This window comes from Drosophila subpulchrella, chromosome 3R (assembly GCF_014743375.2).
Source record: "Drosophila subpulchrella strain 33 F10 #4 breed RU33 chromosome 3R, RU_Dsub_v1.1 Primary Assembly, whole genome shotgun sequence".
NCBI classification, from domain to species: domain Eukaryota; kingdom Metazoa; phylum Arthropoda; class Insecta; order Diptera; family Drosophilidae; genus Drosophila; species Drosophila subpulchrella.
The window spans coordinates 6,190,567-6,209,581 of record NC_050609.1 but is presented as its reverse complement, the minus strand read 5'-3'; the positions used below and the strand labels follow the sequence as shown (position 1 = coordinate 6,209,581).

General features: G+C 46.8%; 3 protein-coding genes across 5 annotated transcripts in view; 1 reads left to right on the top strand and 2 right to left on the bottom strand.

Moving 5' to 3' along the window:
* Positions 1-10,494, top strand: part of LOC119563538 (ankyrin repeat domain-containing protein 50) — a 28,532-nt gene extending 18,038 nt beyond the window's left edge. Inside the window, exons 2-6 of the mRNA XM_037877024.1 lie at positions 2,145-7,738; positions 7,821-8,131; positions 8,279-8,468; positions 8,529-8,787; positions 8,860-10,494. Coding sequence (XP_037732952.1) covers positions 2,299-7,738; positions 7,821-8,131; positions 8,279-8,468; positions 8,529-8,787; positions 8,860-9,043 — 6,384 coding nt within the window. The 5' untranslated portion in view covers positions 2,145-2,298 and the 3' untranslated portion in view covers positions 9,044-10,494. The remainder of the gene's footprint in view (positions 1-2,144; positions 7,739-7,820; positions 8,132-8,278; positions 8,469-8,528; positions 8,788-8,859) is intronic.
* LOC119545635 (protein C12orf4 homolog) lies at positions 10,054-12,349 on the bottom strand. Its single transcript, XM_037851350.1, has 3 exons — positions 12,073-12,349; positions 10,712-12,011; positions 10,054-10,650 (listed from the first exon to the last, which is right to left on the bottom strand). Exons 1-3 carry the CDS (start codon positions 12,257-12,259, stop codon positions 10,530-10,532), a joined length of 1,608 nt encoding a protein of 535 aa, XP_037707278.1. The 5' UTR covers positions 12,260-12,349; the 3' UTR covers positions 10,054-10,529.
* Positions 12,350-12,797: 448 nt separating this feature from the next.
* Positions 12,798-18,935, bottom strand: LOC119556221 (heterogeneous nuclear ribonucleoprotein A1). 3 transcript variants are annotated; one of them, XM_037868219.1, is made up of 6 exons: positions 18,780-18,935; positions 17,627-18,104; positions 15,757-15,944; positions 15,391-15,691; positions 14,994-15,084; positions 12,798-13,113 (listed from the first exon to the last, which is right to left on the bottom strand). In XM_037868219.1, the coding sequence occupies exons 1-5, from the start codon at positions 18,834-18,836 to the stop codon at positions 15,011-15,013; spliced, it is 1,098 nt and encodes a 365-aa protein (XP_037724147.1). In that variant the 5' UTR covers positions 18,837-18,935; the 3' UTR covers positions 12,798-13,113; positions 14,994-15,010. The 3 variants fall into 3 exon arrangements, with proteins under 3 accessions (XP_037724147.1, XP_037724137.1, XP_037724158.1); XM_037868209.1 differs by lacking the exon at positions 12,798-13,113 and adding an exon at positions 13,471-14,603 and having other exon boundaries at positions 18,780-18,934; XM_037868230.1 differs by lacking the exons at positions 12,798-13,113; positions 18,780-18,935 and adding exons at positions 13,471-14,603; positions 18,268-18,426.
* Positions 18,936-19,015: the final 80 nt, after the last annotated feature.

Genomic DNA, 19,015 nt, shown 5'->3' with positions numbered 1-19,015 from the left:
ATGTGTATACATTTGCCCATTTAATTAAATCACTTGCTCGCCATTTGTTTAACATTTTTTCCCCTGTTTATAGACATTTACAATGTGCGAGCGATATGGAAAATTCCGAACAGCTGAGTTATACGTATGCAAAATATTTGGTTCACTTACAATGCGTGATTGGCTCTGTGCGTTTAATTAGCATAATTGCCATGGTGAACATCAATTAAACTTTGGAAACTACGAAAAAAAAAAAACGGGAGAAAAAGAAAACTTTATCGAGGGAGTTACACGGTCTGCCAGCTTGTCAAGTTTTCGAAGGCAAAACTTATGCCGAGCTGTAGGAATTGCAATTAGCTGTGGGGTTGCTCCCCCTATTTTATTCCTTCTAGGTTTCCATGCAACACGCACTCGTCTCGGAAAAGCCATTAAACTTGCATAATTAGCACATTTTCAGCGTTGTTCGAGATCTTTAAAATCCGATTCGAAATCACAGACATTTTCATTTACAATGGCGAATCAATTTGGTGGCCATAAAAAAGGGGAGAAGTGAGGAAAACGTGCGATACTCGAATGTGGCAAAGTCAAATGCAACTTTGTACGTGCTGAATTGTTGTGGCCCTTAGTGGGTGGATGGGTTAATAGGGGGATATGGGGATGGTTGGCGGAAAACCGCGGTGGCACCCGGCAAACCGGGTTGAACAATGCGGGCATCCATCCAATAATTACGGTTAAACGGCCGCAGTGCCAAAAGCAGATGAAAAGCAGAGGAAAAGCAAGAGCACTCACGTGCCATCGCGGTCAGGAAGCTGATGTGTCGCCAGTCCGGACCATTTCCATTTGACTTTCCTGATCCTGGCGCTCCTGGCGTTCCTGTTCCTCCCTCGCCTGTTATCCCGTCTACCTGTTCCATCCCATCACCCGTTCAATCAATGGATTTTACAGCTGACTGGCCAACATTATGGTAATCCATCCATCGTCGCTCCTTTCCTCACTGTCATTTTGGGAAATGGCTTTTTCCCCTCTTTGCATCAGGCGTAAATCATTCATTTCACTTGGCCCGGATTCTTTTTTTACGGCTAGAGTTTTGTGGCCTCGCCATCGGAGGACCAAGAGAACGTGCTGAATTTGCTCCATTTCTGTCTGCAAGTTGCACAACAAGCGTGCTGGGACGTATCATTAGTTACATTGCAGAATCACCCATCCCATCAGACTCAACGAGTAAATTGAAGTTTAAAATAAAAACTTTGTGGCATGAAGAACATTATTTACACAGCGATGTGTAGGTGCCTCGCACAAACCATCCTCCTCAACGACGCACATAAATGGCATGTAAGCTTAGATATGGCAAAAAGCATAGCAAAAGCAAAAGCAAAAGCCCCGAGAACAAAAGACACTGCGCGTAAAGACAAGCGCAGGAAAAATGATGACAAGTATATGTATTTTTGTGTGCACAGCGAAGTGGGTGTGGATTTTTATGTGGATGGGGCCGATGGTGTGGATGAGGTGAATGGCTGGGAGCAGGAGGAGCATGGAGGAGCTCGAGGAGGCCAGCTGCCAAAGGGTTAAAAATGTATAGAAATCAGGTCAATTGTTTGCAGGATGTTAAAAAAGTGAAGCCACTGGAAAACGTGGCAGAAGAAAGTGCTAGTTAAGTTCAAGTAAGGGCACATAAAAGCTAAAATGTAGATGGCGATGGGGAATAGGTAATTTCAGTTATCTTAAGGATATAATGGAACTAACGAGGAAGAAGCTAACGAGGAAGAAATGCCTTTAATAGTTGTATAGCTTTAAAAAACATAACATTTAATTTTCTTAAATTTGTAAATACATAGGTTAATGTTATACCGGCAGACTTCGGGCTAGGAAGGCAACTCCTTATATTGACTATTTTGGATTGTAAAGCTAACCGCTTCATTAATTGAACGGTACTTTCCGAGTTTACTAGCCATTGCCTGATATCTCAATAAATTTAACTACCCATCCGTAATCAAATTAAAATGCAATTTACCGAACTACCCAACTAGTTACCCAACATCCACTGATCTCTTCATAAAAAGCAATTAAACCATTTGGCATTCGCTTCCAACGATTAGTTTTGAGAGTCGGTGCATATTAAAGTGATAAAACTAAGCCCATTTCCCCTGTCTTCTCTTCATTTGCAGTCAACCGAGGAGCGGCTTAAGTGAAAGGCAGACACACAGAGCCAAGAAGCCAACGAACCCGGGAGCTGAGAGCTGGGAGCCGACCAGACAGTTGGCAAACGGATTACGCACATCCTGTAGAGGAGCTCGAAACCAGGCTACCAACCAAGCCACAATGTCTAAGCACACGGACAACGATAATCTGCGCAATGACATCTACGAAAATCTGCCCTGTCAGGCGATGTACAACGATTCGGTGCGCAAGATGCAGCAGCAGAAGTCATCCACGGCGAATCCCAATGCCAACTCCATTGGGAACTGCAATTCCGCATCAGCGGCGATTAATAAGAACCTTCCGCCGGCAACCTCTGTAACCAACAACATGCCCAAGGAGATGTTGTATGCCACACCCCTGCGAAAATCCGATCGTTATAAGAGCGGCGAAAGAAGTCGTTCCGGGAATCCGGAGACCAAGTTGTCCAACTTCCGGGACTCCAATCGCTTGGCCAGTGCCCGCAATGGCAATCCCGTTCAGATAACTGATCTAGATGCGGACGAGGACGATGGCCAGGGGGGACTGGGAGTGGATGGCTGTGCCTCGGGTTCCAAGTACAGCAGCAATCAGCAGCAGCCACCTGGCACAGCCAATCAGCATCTGGAGGATCGGCGCATCTTGAACTTCCTCAAGGACACCACTCAGCTGCAGAAGAAGCTGGAGATCACAGGACGCGACTGTCCCAATGCCAGCTTCTCGAATCTGGCGCGGGAGGAGCACTTTGCCAACCTGGTGCAGCAAAATTTCCCCCAGGATGTGGCCCACCAGTCGAATGGGGAGACCAATGGAGGATCAGCGCCCGAGGAGGATGGCCAAGAGGCGGCGGGTGGAGTAAAACCCCAGCCGTCTGAAGATACGGATGGCAACCTGGAGGCTCTGATGCAACGCAAGGTGTCGCCGGATAAGGAGGTCAATGGACTAGTTCACAGTGGAGGTCTGGAGCCCAACAATCGAATAGTGAGCACCGTTTACATTCATCGCGAGTGGGTGCTAAAGAAGATTGCCCTGTGCTTGGAACAGCGAACGGCAGGCAAGAAGCCGGTGCCGGTGGCTCTGGGAGCAGCCTCCTCCAGCTATGTATCCGCGAGGGCCAAGGCGGCGGCCATTTCGAGTTCCAGCTACAATGGCTGCCTGGTGCTCGGCTCGAATGGCTCCGGAAAGACCTCCATCTGCCAGGCCATCATGAAGGGCAACTCCGGAACCAAGGGCATCCTGAACAGGAAGCTACTGGCCTGCTACCTCATCGAGTCCCAGAATCCTGAGTGCCACAGCCTGTCGCTGTTCATGAGGAAGATCGTGCTGCAGTTGCTCAGCCATGCCTCGCTGATCAGCCGGGATGAGAGCCAGCGGATCATCGACGAGGGCTTCTCCTTCCTGCGCGATGAGGCCCAGCAGCAGGAATTCAAGCTTGACGAGGCCATGAACAACATCAGTCTGAGTGAGAATGCTGAGGAGCTGCTGATCGAGGAGCTCAAGCGGGGAGCCAGTGAGTTGGACACCAAGGAGCTGGATAACTTTCAGTCACAGCGCACCTCCACGGTCAACAAGGCCACCACCAGGACTAGCCTCACGCGTCAGCAATCGGAGCCGGCTCCATTGCAGATAGTCGACGCGGATGCAGTGAAACCGGATGAGAAGGCTGGCGGTAACTATGGAACACATCCACCAAAACGTGCCTCCAGGGAACGAGGAGATGCCGAGCAGGACAAGGACTTGGGCAGCGAAAAGGAGCAGCAGAAGCAGCAATCTCAGGAACCCAAGGAGCCGGCCACCAAGTCGAGTCCTGCGAAGACCAAGTCCAAGATTCCCGTCAAGCGGGGTCGTTCCGGCAGCGGTGTGCTCTCTCCCTCCAAGCTGGCCACCATCAGCAATGGAGGAGGTCAGTCTATCCAGCAGGGTGGTGGCGAGGACATAGCCGATCTCAACACGGACCAGGAGAAGCACGAAATCGAAGCAGCCATTAAGGATGATAAGGTGGAGGAGCCACAAACCATTAAGGAGGATAAAGAGGAAGATAAACCCGAGGCGGAAAAGGAGTTGAATGAGATACTCAAGGAGCAGTTGTGTAAATCCAATCAGGATGGAGGCAAGGAGACAGAGCCCGAAGCCGAAGCGGCAGCTGATAGCTCAACCGAACCCCTCATTGACTTCACAGAGACCAAAGTTAATGGCAAGCAGGATGAAGAGGAGGTGGAGGAACCCCAGCAGCAACCACCACCAGTGCCCGGTGAGAAGCCCCGGATGAGCACCAATACCCTGCCTCCACCACTGCCCAAAACCAAGAGCTGTCGCACCATCATAGCCGATGGCTACTACGAACTGCTGCTCTCCAATCCGGAGATCCTCGAGTGCCTCAGTGTGGACAACATCGAAAAGAATCCGGATGAGTGCTTCAAGAAGGCCTTTCTGTTTCCCCTGCTAGAACTCACTCCTCCAAAGACGGCTTTACTCCTGCTGATCGATTCCATTGACGAGAACTACATCAACGAGGGCAACCTGATATCCACTTTGAAAGGAGGAAGGGGCACAGCCACCAATCACAAGAGCCGCAATGTGGCGGAGCTACTGTCCAATCACATCCACCTCTTCCCCAAGTGGCTCTTCCTGGTATGCACCACCAAGAAGCAGACCAAGCAGATCACCAAAATGTTCACGGGTTTTAAGAAGATCACTTTGGATGACCTGCGCAAATCCCACGTGGTCAAGGATGTGCAGGAGTACATTATCAACCGACTAAACTCAGACTTCAAGGACAGCATCATGTTGACCAAGGAGATCATCGAGTCGCTCCACCAGCTTTACATCAAGTCGAACGGCTGCATCCTCTACCTGGAGAAGGTACTCCACGGCATCAAGGACAACTTCTTTAGCTTCCGGGAGATCAAGCTGATCCCATGCACCCTGAACGGATTGTACTTATACATTTGCCAGAAGTCCTTTAACAAAAAACAGTACATGAAGATCCGACCCCTGCTAAATGTACTGTTGGCCTCCTCCGGCTACGTGGACAAGCTCTTCCTGTTCAACTGCCTTCGCACCCACAACTACACCATCGATTGCCAGGAGTTCGAGAAGCGTCTGCAGCTGATGAGAAACATCCTGGCCTATGACTCCAATGCCCAGCGCCTAAAGATCTTCCACAACTCCTTTGCCGACTGGCTGGTGGACGTCAAGTTCGCCACCAAGAAGTTCATCTGCGACGTGAACGAGGGCCATGTCATGATCTCCATGTACTATCTCCTAGTTGCCGATACCCTCTGCGCGAATACGGTGCGTAAGTTTGCCTACCATCTTATCCGATCGGGTGAGTATCTAACCAGCCGACACGTCGACCTGGATCTCATCCTGATGCTGCTCGAATCGCGACTTAACCTAAGCGACTGCTTCTACACGAACCAAATGAACTGCTGTGCCCAGTGCGAGCATGACTTCAAGTACGACATGAACTTCCTGCCCAAGACGCGGGCTATGTTGGAACGCTTCCTGGCCAGCGAGCTGAGCGAACCCTTCGCCCAGTTCCTCTGCGATTTCTTCAAACCCAGCCTGCCCACGGACGCCAAAATGCTAAAACTGCTCATCGAGACGGGAATCAACAACGCGGAGTCCCAGAACTCCTGTGAGTCCTCTCTAATGTCGCCGGAACTCTCGGAGAAATCCCAGAATATAGACTTTGAGCTGGCCGATCTTTTGCTGTCCAGCGAGAAGAGCTGCCTGATGGAGACCCAGCGGGCTGGCAGTCCCTCGGAGCACAGTGAGCCACCGGCCGAGAGCCAGGATGAGAATGCCTCGAGCACCCTGCACCAGCTCTCCGATTCCCATCACATTGAGCTGCACAAGGGCAAGGCCTTGATCCACATCCTGGCCAACGATGGCAATCATCAGCTGCTGGAACGGGCCCTCAATGCCTGCAAGAGTCCCATCGATCTGGAGATTGAGGATTACAATGGTCAAACTGCCCTGAATATAGCCGCCAGGAATGGACATCTGGAGGTGGTGAAGCTGCTATTGAGCTTCTCCCAGCCCTGCAACGATGGAACTGGTCGGATGAAGCGGGTGGATGTCAACCATGCCGATCGCGATGGCTGGACTCCCCTGAGATCCGCCTCCTGGGGAGGACACAGTGAGGTGGTGCGCCTGCTGATAGCTCAACCCGCTTGTAAGATCGATCTGGCGGATAAGGAGGGACGAACGGCACTAAGAGCCGCCGCCTGGAGTGGCCACGAGGACATCCTGAAGCTGCTGATTGAGTCGGGGGCGGATGTCAACTCGGTGGATCGTCAGGGACGCACTTCTCTGATAGCCGCCTCCTACATGGGTCACTATGACATCGTTGAGATTCTCCTCGAGAACGGTGCTAATGTCAATCACTTGGATCTGGACGGACGCAGTGCTCTGTGCGTGGCAGCCCTGTGCGGGTCGTCCGGATATAGTAAGGTCATCTCTACACTCCTAGATCATGGCGCCAATACGGATCAGTTGGACAACGATGGCATGTCGCCACTGCTGGTCAGCTCCTTCGAGGGCAACGCCGAGGTGTGCGAACTGCTCTTGGAGAACGCCGCCGATCCGGATCTCGCTGACTTCATGGGACGCACTCCATTGTGGGCAGCCTGCACGGCGGGACACGCCACCGTGGTCAAGTTGCTGCTCTTCTGGGGCTGCGGCATCGATTGCATGGACTCCGAGGGCCGAACGGTGCTGAGCATTGGTGCCGCCCAGGGAAATGTGGAGACGGTGCGGCAGCTGCTTGATCGGGGATTGGATGAGACGCACAGGGATAATGCCGGCTGGACGCCGCTGCACTACGCCGCCTTCGAGGGGTTCCACGAGGTTTGTCTGCAGCTGCTGGAATCGGGGGCCAAGATCGATGAGTGCGACAACGAGGGAAAGACCGCCTTGCACCTGGCTGCTCAGGAGGGACGACTCCACTGCGTCCAGGCTCTGCTGGACATCCACTCGAGCTTTGTGGACCAGAAGGCCCACGATGGCAAGACCGCCTTCCGGCTTTCCTGTCTGGAGGGCCACATGGACACCGTGGAGTATCTGCTGAAGTTCTGCTGCGATGTCAACTCAAAGGATGCGGACTCCCGCACCACTCTCTACATCCTGGCGCTGGAGAACAAGCTGGAGATAGTCAAGTATCTGCTGGATATGACCAATGTGGATGTGAACATTCCGGACAGCGAGGGACGAACGGCTCTGCATGTGGCCGCCTGGCAGGGTCATGCCGATATGGTCAAGACCCTGATCGAGGCCGGTGCGGATGTGAACTCCATGGACTTGGAGGCCCGCACGCCACTGCACTCCTGCGCCTGGCAGGGCAATCACGACGTGATGAACATCCTGCTCTACTACGGAGCTCTGGCGGATCACGCCTGCAAGCAGGGAGCCACTGCGCTGGGCATCTCAGCCCAGGAGGGTCACGAAAAGTGCGTGATTGCCCTGCTCCAGTTCGGAGCCAATCCCTACAAGTCGGACCACTGCGGACGCACGCCCATTAAACTGGCGGCCAAGTCTAGTCGCACCAGCATCCTGAAGATCTTTGAGAGCTACACCAAAAGTAAGAGTCCACCGCGCAGGAGAAGCCTATTGCTTTGTTACTAATGCTTTCCCTCTTGTCCTACTCCTCTCCTCTCTCCTAGATGAAGCTAGCAATCCCAACGAACCCAAGTTCCATGCCCATGCCAGCATGCTGAGATCTCCGGATCAGCCGCCGGCTCTGCCGCTCCACCAGAACCTGGCCCCGTATCCGGCCCATGCGTCTGCCAACTCGGTCTGTTCGGCGGCCACCACGGCCACGGTGCACAATGGCAGCCACCTGCACGTCCTCAATGCCTCTAGTTCCACGCACAGCTCGAACAACTTTTACCAGAACACCATGCAGTCGGACACGAGCAGTTTGCACAAGCGCAAGAGCGTCATCTCTAGTCAGTCCACGGGCAGCAGCAATGATGTGAGTACCCCTTAAGTAAATAATCCAGTGATAGAAAATGCCTCTGCCGCTTAAAAGCAGTATGAATCAGGGGTCCTGCTCTGTTTCTGTTGTCTACCAATATCCAATATTTAATTCAATCCTTAATCCCCTTTGGAATTTCTACAGCAAGCGCCGCTAACCTTCACCCAGCAATTGCAGCGACAAAGCAAACTGAGCTCACGCAACAATCTCATGGTCAATTCGAAGCACGCCTCCAGTTCAGGAGCAGCAGGACACAAGTCCAGTGGTGGTGGTGGAGGCGGAGGTGCCCAGCGGCACTCACAGGTTCTGCCCGATCTCAGCGAGCATCAGCTTGGTAGGTTCAACACCGTTGAAATGTTCCAACTTAAAGCTAATCCAATTGGTATCCAAACAGCATCCAACATGACCAACGAGGCGGATATGTACGACATGGAGTGCATGTCCCCTCTATATGCAACGCCTCCTCATTCGCCCAGCAGCGAATTGAGTTCACCAGGACAGCTTCCGGGTCTTAATGCCTTCGCGGATGATGAGAGAGCCGGAACAAGCGGTGGTGGCGGCGGTGCCAAGCTGCCGGATAATCATTTCGCGCGAGACACTCACATGCGTATAATTCTGGGCAACCTCAAGGAAAACCAGCCCAGCTCCTCGGGGTAAGTAAAGCTCTTTAAAGGATAAAGCACAGAAATAAATAACTAATTCGTTTTTATGGTTCCCTCAAAAAGCAAAAGCAAGCGCAGCGGAGTTTCCAGTAATCCCGCAATGCGGCTCATCCGTAGCCGCTTCGATGCCGCCTCCCAGTTGATCCGGCGCACCAACAACATACTCTCCTCCAGCAGCAATCAGGGCTCCTCCAGCATTAGCGTCAAGTCGGGCACCTTCCAGTGGCGCAAGGAGAGTCAAATGTAATGGGGGAATTAAAAGATTACATATTTAGAAGTTCCCCCGAAACTCAACTCACATCAACCTACACACCCACTTGCATACTCAACCCATAAATTAATTTATTTGAGTTTATATACCTTTGTACTTTTGATAAAGTATTTGTTTTTTGTGATAGTTTCAATTTTAGTAAACTTTTTAATCTGTATTCTGATTTAACTAAATATATTTAGGCATACTACCTATACGAAGTAGTTTAAGGCATGCGCCAAGTATTAAGCTAAAGACCCATATATAGAATACTTCAATACACTTTTGGCATGCGAATTGTAGCAGATTCTTCTTCAATGTAGCGAAAAACTAACGAAATTTAAATAGATCACGATAACACGAATGTATACTTAAGAGAGCTCAGACCACAGCACTGTTCTCAGAATTAATTTTAAAGTATTTATTAAATCACCATGCGTAAGACAGAGCAATGGCTTATAATTTAACTATAATATAATTTATGCTGGAACCAATGAAGTTCTGAAAGCCATACTACTCCAATGCGCATTTATTGGCAAACGGCTATAGACATGTAATTTATTAATATGAGCTACTCTTACATTTAATTCCGCTGTTTACGTCAATTCTTTTAAATGCAATCCCCCAAAGTCCCAAAAAACCCATTATCCTTTTCCTATCATGTGCCTCTGATGGCACCAGAAGATCCCAGAGAAACGATATATGTGTAGTATATTGCTCGCACCCAAAACTCAAAGCGGTCCGTTCCTGTACCTTAACACTTGTCACTAATTTTATGTAACCCTTAAGCCGGACACACCAATCGAATACACAGCCGAAGCATTAATAAAATATTTTCTGAAACTCTACTCCCCACTGCAAAGCAGCAAAACACAGTCACAGCAAACAACGCACTGGGCTAGATCCGAAATGGAAAATCGAAGATAAGTTGAACAGCGAAATGTTAATGAACAGAAACAGAACCTAATTAATTGTTAACAAGACCTATAAAATACCGCAGAATACAATTGTTTAGATATACATAAATATATATTTCAAAAGCATATTTACAAGTTAATGATCAGAGTTATTCAAAGTATCATTATTATAATCATAATAGATAACCGAACAGACTAAAATACAATCCGCAGAGATACACACTACACGAAAAATGCATGAAGGGTCGAAACCAAAGATAAACATTTACATTTGGAAGTAATATACACATGATACCTATACCTAACATATAACTAAATATATGAGAATATGTACTTATACATCGTAGTGTAGTAGTTTTGAAAAAGGTTGCGATGAATTATTGACAAAAATTGATACAGGAACATTTACAGAAAATTCTGAGTGTGTTGAAGTTAAAAAATAACAACTTTTTGAGCGAAGCGACGAATAACGAAGCATATACATACATATATAACTCTGAATCCGAATAAATTGTATATTCATACAAATAATTTTAAAGTCTTTCTTTGAGGAATGTGTTTGCTGACTACTTGCTGGTGTCCACAAGTATCTTGGGATTGGCCACATGGAAAACACTGGGCACCATTCCCGCCAGAGTGGTGAACAAGCTCTCCGATATGTCATCAGGCAGTAGCAATTGCAAGGTGCTGAAATGGGCAATCCAATTAAAAACCTTAGAACAATTCTTAAAAAACCTCAATAACAAACCTCAGTTCAGCTCCTCCCCAAGAGGCAGATTCTATCATAAATCCCTTGGCACACTTGAAGACCAGCTCTGCTCTGCGGATGCACCACTGGACAGTCATGTCCTCGCTCATCTCATGGCGCAGCAGTGCCGGAATGGTCAGTGTGGTTATATCATGCCTGCTGGCCGTCTTCAGTATGTTCCTCAGGCCCAAAATCACCGGATGCCGCGAGTTGATCTCGCTGGGACTATTGATGGGTTCGTCCGAGATAAGGTGGAAAATTACATGTGTTTGCGAGAGATTCGAGTGCTTGGTGATAAAGAAGTCACCCGTTTTCAGTCTGGGTACGCCCTTTTTGGTCGGCGAGGATGTGGCACTGCCCTCGGCACTACTGTTGCTATTACTGCTGCCACTAGAGTCCCCAGTGCTTAGATTCTTAATCTGCTTTTCGATCTTCTCCAGCTGAACATCGATTTGCTCAAAGTGAAATTCGGTGGATTTGTTCGCATTCTTGATGATATTCTTGTTGGCCTGAGCCTGAATCGAAGGGGTCAACACGACGACGCCACACAGGGAACTTGAGTAGAGTCCCAGAGCCATGTTCAGACCATTGAGACTCTCCTCGGCGTGCAATGGACTACAGAGCTCCGTGACATTGGCGCTGAGGATGCGTATATTGTGCATGTGCTTTAGCTGGGAGCCCAGATGAATGGTGAAGCTCTCCTCCATCGAAGGCTGTTGCGAGACGAACATCGAGGAGCGATTGCCCAGCGGCGTGGCCACCGGCGATACCTGGAACATCTGACTGACTTGGCTGGTGATCCAATCCCGGTACTCGTTCTTCTGATGACCCATCATCGCCTCCAGCTCCGATTCGTAACGCTTGCGCACGAAGTTCTGTGTGGTGTACTGCTGGGCCAGCAGATTGTTGATATCCTCAGAGGTGGTGGTGATGTCCAACTGATTGATCTGGCTGTCCATCTCCTGCTGCTGCGAGTTATTCAGAGTTTCCACCTCGCTGTCCATGTGCTCTGTCATGTCGGCCACTATCTTGGCATAGGTTCGCTCCCGCTTGAGGATCTCCTCCAGGGAGGAGGAGTGTACCAGTCGGTGGAAACTTTGGGCGAATATATCCGCATCACTGGGACCAAGGCGATCGGCAAACTGGAGCAGTTCCTCCTTGTACAGCTTCTCGGTCTCCCGCACAATGGCCTCGATGTCCAGTTCCTCGTTGGCCACCTGATTGAGCAGCTTTTCAGCATGGTCATCCAGAAACTTTTGTTGCTCCGTGTCCACGAACTCCTGCAGCTGCTTTTCCAGATCTTTTGTGGATTCACATGGCAATTAGAGTTGGTTTCTCTACCATAACATCCCAGTACTCACTGATGTTCTCGTCCAGATACCGCATCATTGGATCCATCTGGGAAGGAGCCATCAACTGGGTCACGCACTCCTCCAGATTCTCTTGGTCGAAGGGAAAAGTGATGTCCAGCCGAGATTCGCAGTCTTGGCCTTCATGGTTTTTGTAGTTATACACAAAAGGCAGCGTGCGAGTGGCAGTGGAGTCCATTTCCGGGCTTTAGGTTGGTGTTTTAGTTAGTTACAGTCATTAATGCGCAAGTTAACGCCCCCTCCCAAAAAGAAATGCAATTAGTATGACCGCACTGCTACCGCTGAAATATACCACGGGCAATTACTCCATTTTAGCAGGGACATGAACCAACTCCATTACAATACACTGCACAAAACAATACATTTTATTCCATTTGTGGATAAATTTAAATTGTATTTCGGGCAGGAATAGAACTAATAACTAGAGGTTAAATTATTTTTAAGTTTGGTAAAAAGTGCGATCTAAATTAAACACTAATGGTAAAAGCCAGTATTGAAACATGGCAAGCATAATTTGTATTTGACAAAAAAAAATGGTAGCAGTAACACTTCCATTTCAATTACTAAACTTTCAATATTTTTGTAAACTCAGTGCTGTTAGACGCGAAATAAGCTGTAACATGCGCCCTGCTAACAGTAATGTTATTATTCCAGGTGTGCACACACTGGTATTCGAACTTCGAAGTAACCAAACCGTTGAAATAAAAACTACAAGATTTTTCTGTAATATCTTTATTAAAAAGTGTAAAAAATAAAAATGAAATAAAAAAGTAAGATTAGTCGTATATTTACGCCGATTCAGAGGGGAACTCGTTTAGCCTTCTCCATTCTCCAGTGCGTAGACCACCTGAAAGTTACAACTTTTTCCGGTTTTGGGATTTTCGGAGGATTACTTACCCTTTTTGAACGCAAAAAGAAGGAACAAAGTCTCAGCGACGGGGCTGCAAATTCAAGTGCGGATGACCTCTTCCGTGGCTGATTTTAGTAGCGCGGCGGCCGTCTTTCAGCGCTTCGCATACTTTTCACAGCCAACTTGCAACAGAAATTACAATAATATACATGGTTGTAAATGACATGGTACAGGTGGTGATAGTGTGGGCAATTCAAATAAACGGGGAGAATGAAACCTGTTAGGCGAGTAACAAGACAACTCTCGAATGATGTTAATGGCCCGCCCACAACGAACGCTATAGTTTGAAGAACAAAAATTTCTTGGCTGGCTTTTGGACTTGGTCCTACTTGCTTGCTCCTTTTTCTTTACCTCTCCAATATACACATACTCCTCCTCTTTTTCTGATCGAGATCCTTCTCCTGCCGTTGCTGCTACAAAAATAATATACAAAACTACGAGTCTTAGGCTTAGCTAAATAGTTTTGGTTCGGTCGAGAGTTTTTTTTACATCAAATTGCTATATACTTGTATATTTTTTAATCTTGTATTTTTTCGCTACATTAAAATGTAAATTTTGTTAAACATAAGTGCGCTGACACCTCAGACAGACTGCTTGCTAAAAGATATAGATTACAATTAAGTGTTGTTTGTTGATCGGTTACATCTAAACAGCGGGAAAGGTTAAATCCATGTCGACACTTACAAAGAAGTCTAAGTATCTAGGTTCCTCCACACGGTCAGGTTCGCTTAGAACTTGAATAGTAAAATTATTAAGTCTAGGGCAGCGTGCGGATGGATGCAGAAGATCGCCCCGCACGCTCTACTCGATTTAATTCTATGAGAACTTAGTCTAGTGAAGTCGTAAAATGTAATACATGTTTTTTTATATTTTGTGTTTTCTGCTCTGATTATCAAAAGTTGCCAGCAGCCGATGAACTGGAGCTGTCTACAGATACAAATAAACATATCTCTCGGCTGCCGCCTTGAAGTTTTACATAGCTGATGCATTAATGGCTGGTATAATATAGGTTGGTTGTGTGGAGATACAAATGTTTGGCCTGTCGTCGGCTTTTTTCTCTAATTACAATGTTACTTATTATGTTGGTTGGTTGGTTGCTACAATGTGAAATTATAGATTACAAATCTATGGGTATTGGATAGTTATCGATGCGCCTCTTAATAATCAATCAATCAATCAGCATGTGCAAACACAAATCGAATGGAATCCTGGCCAGCTGCTGTGTACGTGTACTGCCACTTGCTGTGTGCGATCTCTCTGAATGATTTGTTAGTCTCTTCTGCTTAGCTCACACACTGCTCTGCTCTGTACTGTACTGTACTGCTGCTGTAATGGACTGGACTGGTCTGGTCTGGACTGGCTTGGTACTGATCTCTCTCTGTCTGCTCTAATCCAAGTCTTAACCAAACTCCTTACGACTGCACTGCACTGATCCTGATCAATCTGATCTCATCTCCTCTCTTCTCTGTCATGTTTGGTTTGGTTTTGTGGTGCTCGGAAAACTTCTTAGGTCTATGAACGTGCGTTCATACTCGTTATTGATCATTGAATTGCGTATCGTTTACTTGACTTTGAATTTTGGGCTTATACTGAGCGACTTTTACTTTATCACCTATAAAATGTCGATAAATGAGAAACGTTATTTAAAACAATTGGTATGCACAAAAGGGGGTTCTTAATTGGTTGATGGGTTGTTGTTCTCTAAATACGTTTTAAGATTAAATACGTAAGGCTTAATTAAGTTGGTTGAGAGTAGGGTGGGTCGGACTGCCTGAGCCGGTTTGCTTTTCATCAGTCCCAATATTATGCTGTTACAAACTACCAAAAACAATGCCGATAAGGGCGCTATTTAAAAACAAACAAAAAAAAAAAACCATACGTTTGTCAAATCAAACGGAAGGTTGATAATGGTCATACGGGTTAGATTAGCGTTTGGTTGGTTAATGGTCTGACTTCGCTGGGACTATAACTAGGTGTTAGTAGTGGTTATGGGATGTCTCACCTCGTCTGGTATCTCTCTCAATATCTGCGGTTGTTGCCACCGTTATTGAAGCCCTGATTGTTGCCGCCATAGTTGCCTTGATTGCCACCGCCTAAAAGAAAACCCAGGATCGTTAGGAAAACATCCACAATCTGTGTCTCACTTGCTCTCATTCTTATCTAATCACTAAACTACACTGGTGGTGACTACTCAAAATAAATGTAACGTGGCTGCGTGTTAAGCCGTATTGGGTTTATCTTACATACGCTTAACATAGCGATGGCCATCGTCATTTAATCTCACAGTATTTTTAAAAGCTAACTGCCAAACTCTATCGACGTTCTAACAGTTAGGTGTCAGGGTACTGTGTCTCGTTATCCGGTGATTATTGGCTATCAATGGTTCTTCGACTGCTCACCTGCTTTGAAGTTGCCACCTCCTTGATAAGGTTGCATTCGGTTGCTGTTAAAGTTGCCGCCACCTCGCTGAGGACCGCCGCCATAGTTCTGCTGGTAGCCGCCAAAGTCATTGCCACCACCGTTCCAGTTGGAGCCACCACCGCCTCCAAAGTTGCCACCACCATTGCCATTGTCCCAGGGATTGTTGTTGCCCCAGCTGTTGTTGCCACCGCCATAACCGCCGCCGCCGCCACCGAAGCTGTTGTTGCCCCAGTTGTCGTTGCCTCCGCGGTTGTTGCCCCAGTTGTTGCCACCGCCATTCTGCAAGTTCAATTAACCAGCTGTAGAATCACAATTCGAATTGAAAACCACTTAAAGGCACTTACCCAGTTGCCTCCTCCATTCTGGTTACCGTAGCTGCCGCCTCCACCGCCCATATTGCCGCGGTTTCCGCCAGCACGACCTCCTGGGCCACCACGGCCTCCACCACCACCGCCTCCCTGCTGGTCATTTTGCTTGGGTAGGGCCTTCTTCACGTCCACCATTTTGCCATTGAGCTGATGCTGCTTTTGCACTGCAATAGGGAAGAAAAAACACTATTAATAGGGTCCAGAAATAAAAATATCCCGAATGGTGGATCCAGATGATAGTGTGCCATATACTCTTTCATCGTCGGTGCACAGAAAAGCACCAACAACATTAATATAATACTGGCTGGGATTTTATTTTACAGTCGCAAACGCCGCATGAGCACATCAAACATTGCTATGCGGAGCTGGGACTGTGGAAATGTGACTAAAGTTAGAGTTCTTGGGGAGATGTTCTAGATGTTATAGTATGATAAGATTTGCCCTTCTGTTAGGTAGAACCTTTCTATCCAAGTTCTATTAAAATTTTTACTATTGTAACGAGGCTGCGTGTTACACAGAATTGGTTAATAATATACATTCGCATAACATAGCTTAGCCGACGCTTTGATTTATCTCACAGCGTTCAAAGGAAAACTATCCAGGTGTCTGTTTCAAACCTGTCAATTTGTCAGTACTGTGATGCTAAGGATAGAGTTGATAATCGAACTAGATTAGGAATGTCTGCACATGAATCGATTCCTGTTTTTAGTTTATCCAGATGGTAGTGTGCCAAATACTCTTTCATCGTTGGTGCACAGAAAAGCACCAACAACAATGATATAATACTGGCTGGGGTTTTCTCTTACAGTCGCAAACGCCGCATGAGCTCATCAAACATTGCTATGCGGAGCTGGGACTGTGGATTTTCTATTATATTCTAGTTAATGCAATGTAACGAGGCTGCGTGTTACACTAAATAGGGTCAAAGTTTACATTCGCATAACATAGCTTAGCCGACGCTTTCATTTATCTCACAGCATTTAAAGGAAAACTATCCAGGCGTCGTTATCAAACCCGTCAATTTGTCAGTACTGTGAAGTTATAAAGGGGTATGTTTTGGTAAATCCAGATGGTGGTGTGCCAAATACTCTTTCATCGTTGGTACACAGAAACAGCACCAACAACAATGATATAATACTGGCTGGGATTTATTCTTACAGTCGCAAACGCCGCATGAGCTCATCAAACATTGCTATGCGGAGCTGGGACTGTGGATCTAATTATAAATTCGAGTTTATGGAATTGTAACGAGGCTGCGTGTTACACTGAATAGGGTTCTCATTTACATTCGCATAACATAGCTTAGCCGACGCTTTGATTTATCTAACAGCGTTTAAAGGAAAACTGCCCGGGCGTTTACATGAAGCCCGACAATTTGTCAGTGCTGTGTAGGCATATAAATGATTAGGGGTTGTTTTAACCTGAAGGCCAATGTGGCACATACATTTTCATCGACTGCACATACGGGGTGTCCAGCCAACAAAGATATAATACGAGCCGGATTTATTTAACAGTCGCAAACGCCGCATGAACACATCGAACATTGCTATGCGGAGCTGGGACTGTGGAAAAGGAGTATCTAAAGAACTTAATCTTAGGACCAGCATCTTTCAGTGATGATAGTCCATTAATATATAATACATTTTATCTTTAAAGAGGGTACCCTCAGTAATATCTTTCAGCACTTGAACATCCCAAATTAGTGTAATTGATAAAATGTATACTAAATGCTATATAAATCATATAAGATGGTACTGTACACATCTTAAAAAGGTAATTTCTAATGTAAATATTTATATTAGAACATACTAAAGATGAAAGATATAAAAGAAATCCTTGTACTTACACACAACTTTGTCCACGGGATCGTAATCGTCGAACTCCACGAAGGCGAATCCTCGCTTCTTGCCCGTCTCCTTGTCCATGACGATGTTGATGTCGACGATGTTGCCAAAGTGCTGGAAGTAGTCCCGGATGCTCTGCTCATCGTGGTCGTCCTTGAGGGCGCCCACAAACAGTTTCTTCACAGTGGCCCCTGCGTTGGGGGAATCGATGTCCTGACGTGGAACAGCCCGCTTGGGCTCCACCACGCGGCCATCGATCTTGTGGGGACGCGACTTCTGCGCCTCGTCGATCATGCTAGAGTGGGAGTAGGTGATGAACCCGAATCCTCGGGAGCGTTTCGTGCGGGGATCCTTCATGACCACCACGTCCACGATGTTGCCCCATTTCTCAAAGTGACCCTTCAGGTTCTCGTCGGTGGTGCGGTAATCCAACCCACCGATGAACAATTTGCGCATATGCTCCGGCTCAGTGATGGAGTCCTGGAGAAAAATCGTAAATTATTGATTTTTTTTACTATCCACCAACCGACCTAACCTTACTTTCTGCCCCCCGAGACACATGCGTAATTTTCAAAATGGCGACCGGTGAGGTGTGACACCAGCCCGTATAAAACTAGAAAATCCTTATAATCGGAGTACTTACATCATCGTGGCCATTGGAGTTTCCGTTCTGGTTCGAGTTGTTCACCATTTTACTACTTTGAGCGTTAAACTAGTTGTATATAACTAATTTTCCGTTTTTAAGAATGGAGAAAGTGCCTGACACACACACGCGTCGAGTGAAAAATTGTAAAATAATAAGTGTGACCGTGGAAACCCCTATGAATTATACCCTCCGGACCAAAAAAATACTGAATTTGATTTTATGAAATATACCGAAAATAAAAGCGGTGGGTGATGGTTTTGGACTCGGGAAAATAGTTTAAATCCAATGTCCCAACCAAAGTGGCGGTTTGCTGTTTCGGAAAAGGGTCTATTTGTTAGCCTTCCACGGCTTAATAAGGCGGCTTTGTAATAATTTAAAAATTAAAATGGAGTTCTAGAAAACCAAACATGGCTTATCACGGTTTAATTGTTTTTGAATGTTATCCACAAGGCATAACAATTCTTTAAAGTGTCTGCAGGGGAAAAGTGGAGGAATTTGGTGGTACTTACATCGTCGTGCTGTCCGTTGGAGTTGCGCTTGTGGTTCCAGTTGTCGGGACCGCCCATTTCGCTGTTCTATAATGTTATTTTGATCTGCACTGGATCTGTTTTTCCTTGTAAATATGGAGAATATGTATTCTGTTACTAGCTCTTGCGTATTATCTTTCAATTTAAAATATTATTTCACTGACATTAAACTGCGTGTGTATATTTTTGGCGAGGTACCTTGACATATTGCTTTAAAA

What these genes read in the sequence shown, in the direction of transcription:
- LOC119545635 (XM_037851350.1), bottom strand. Translation starts at nt 12,259, where the DNA reads ATGGACTCCACTGCCACTCGCACGCTGCCTTTTGTGTATAACTACAAA. An exon ending in GTATCTGGACGAGAACATCA is followed by an intron (nt 12,012 to 12,072) that starts GTGAGTACTGGG and finishes AATCCACAAAAG; the next exon opens with ATCTGGAAAAGCAGCTGCAG. An exon ending in TGGGGAGGAGCTGAACTGAG is followed by an intron (nt 10,651 to 10,711) that starts GTTTGTTATTGA and finishes TGCCCATTTCAG; the next exon opens with CACCTTGCAATTGCTACTGC.
- LOC119556221 (XM_037868219.1), bottom strand. Translation starts at nt 18,836, where the DNA reads ATGGGCGGTCCCGACAACTGGAACCACAAGCGCAACTCCAACGGACAG. An exon ending in CCAACGGACAGCACGACGAT is followed by an intron (nt 18,105 to 18,779) that starts GTAAGTACCACC and finishes ATTTTTCTCCAG; the next exon opens with GACTCCATCACTGAGCCGGA. An exon ending in AGAATGGAGGAGGCAACTGG is followed by an intron (nt 15,692 to 15,756) that starts GTAAGTGCCTTT and finishes TTGAACTTGCAG; the next exon opens with AATGGCGGTGGCAACAACTG.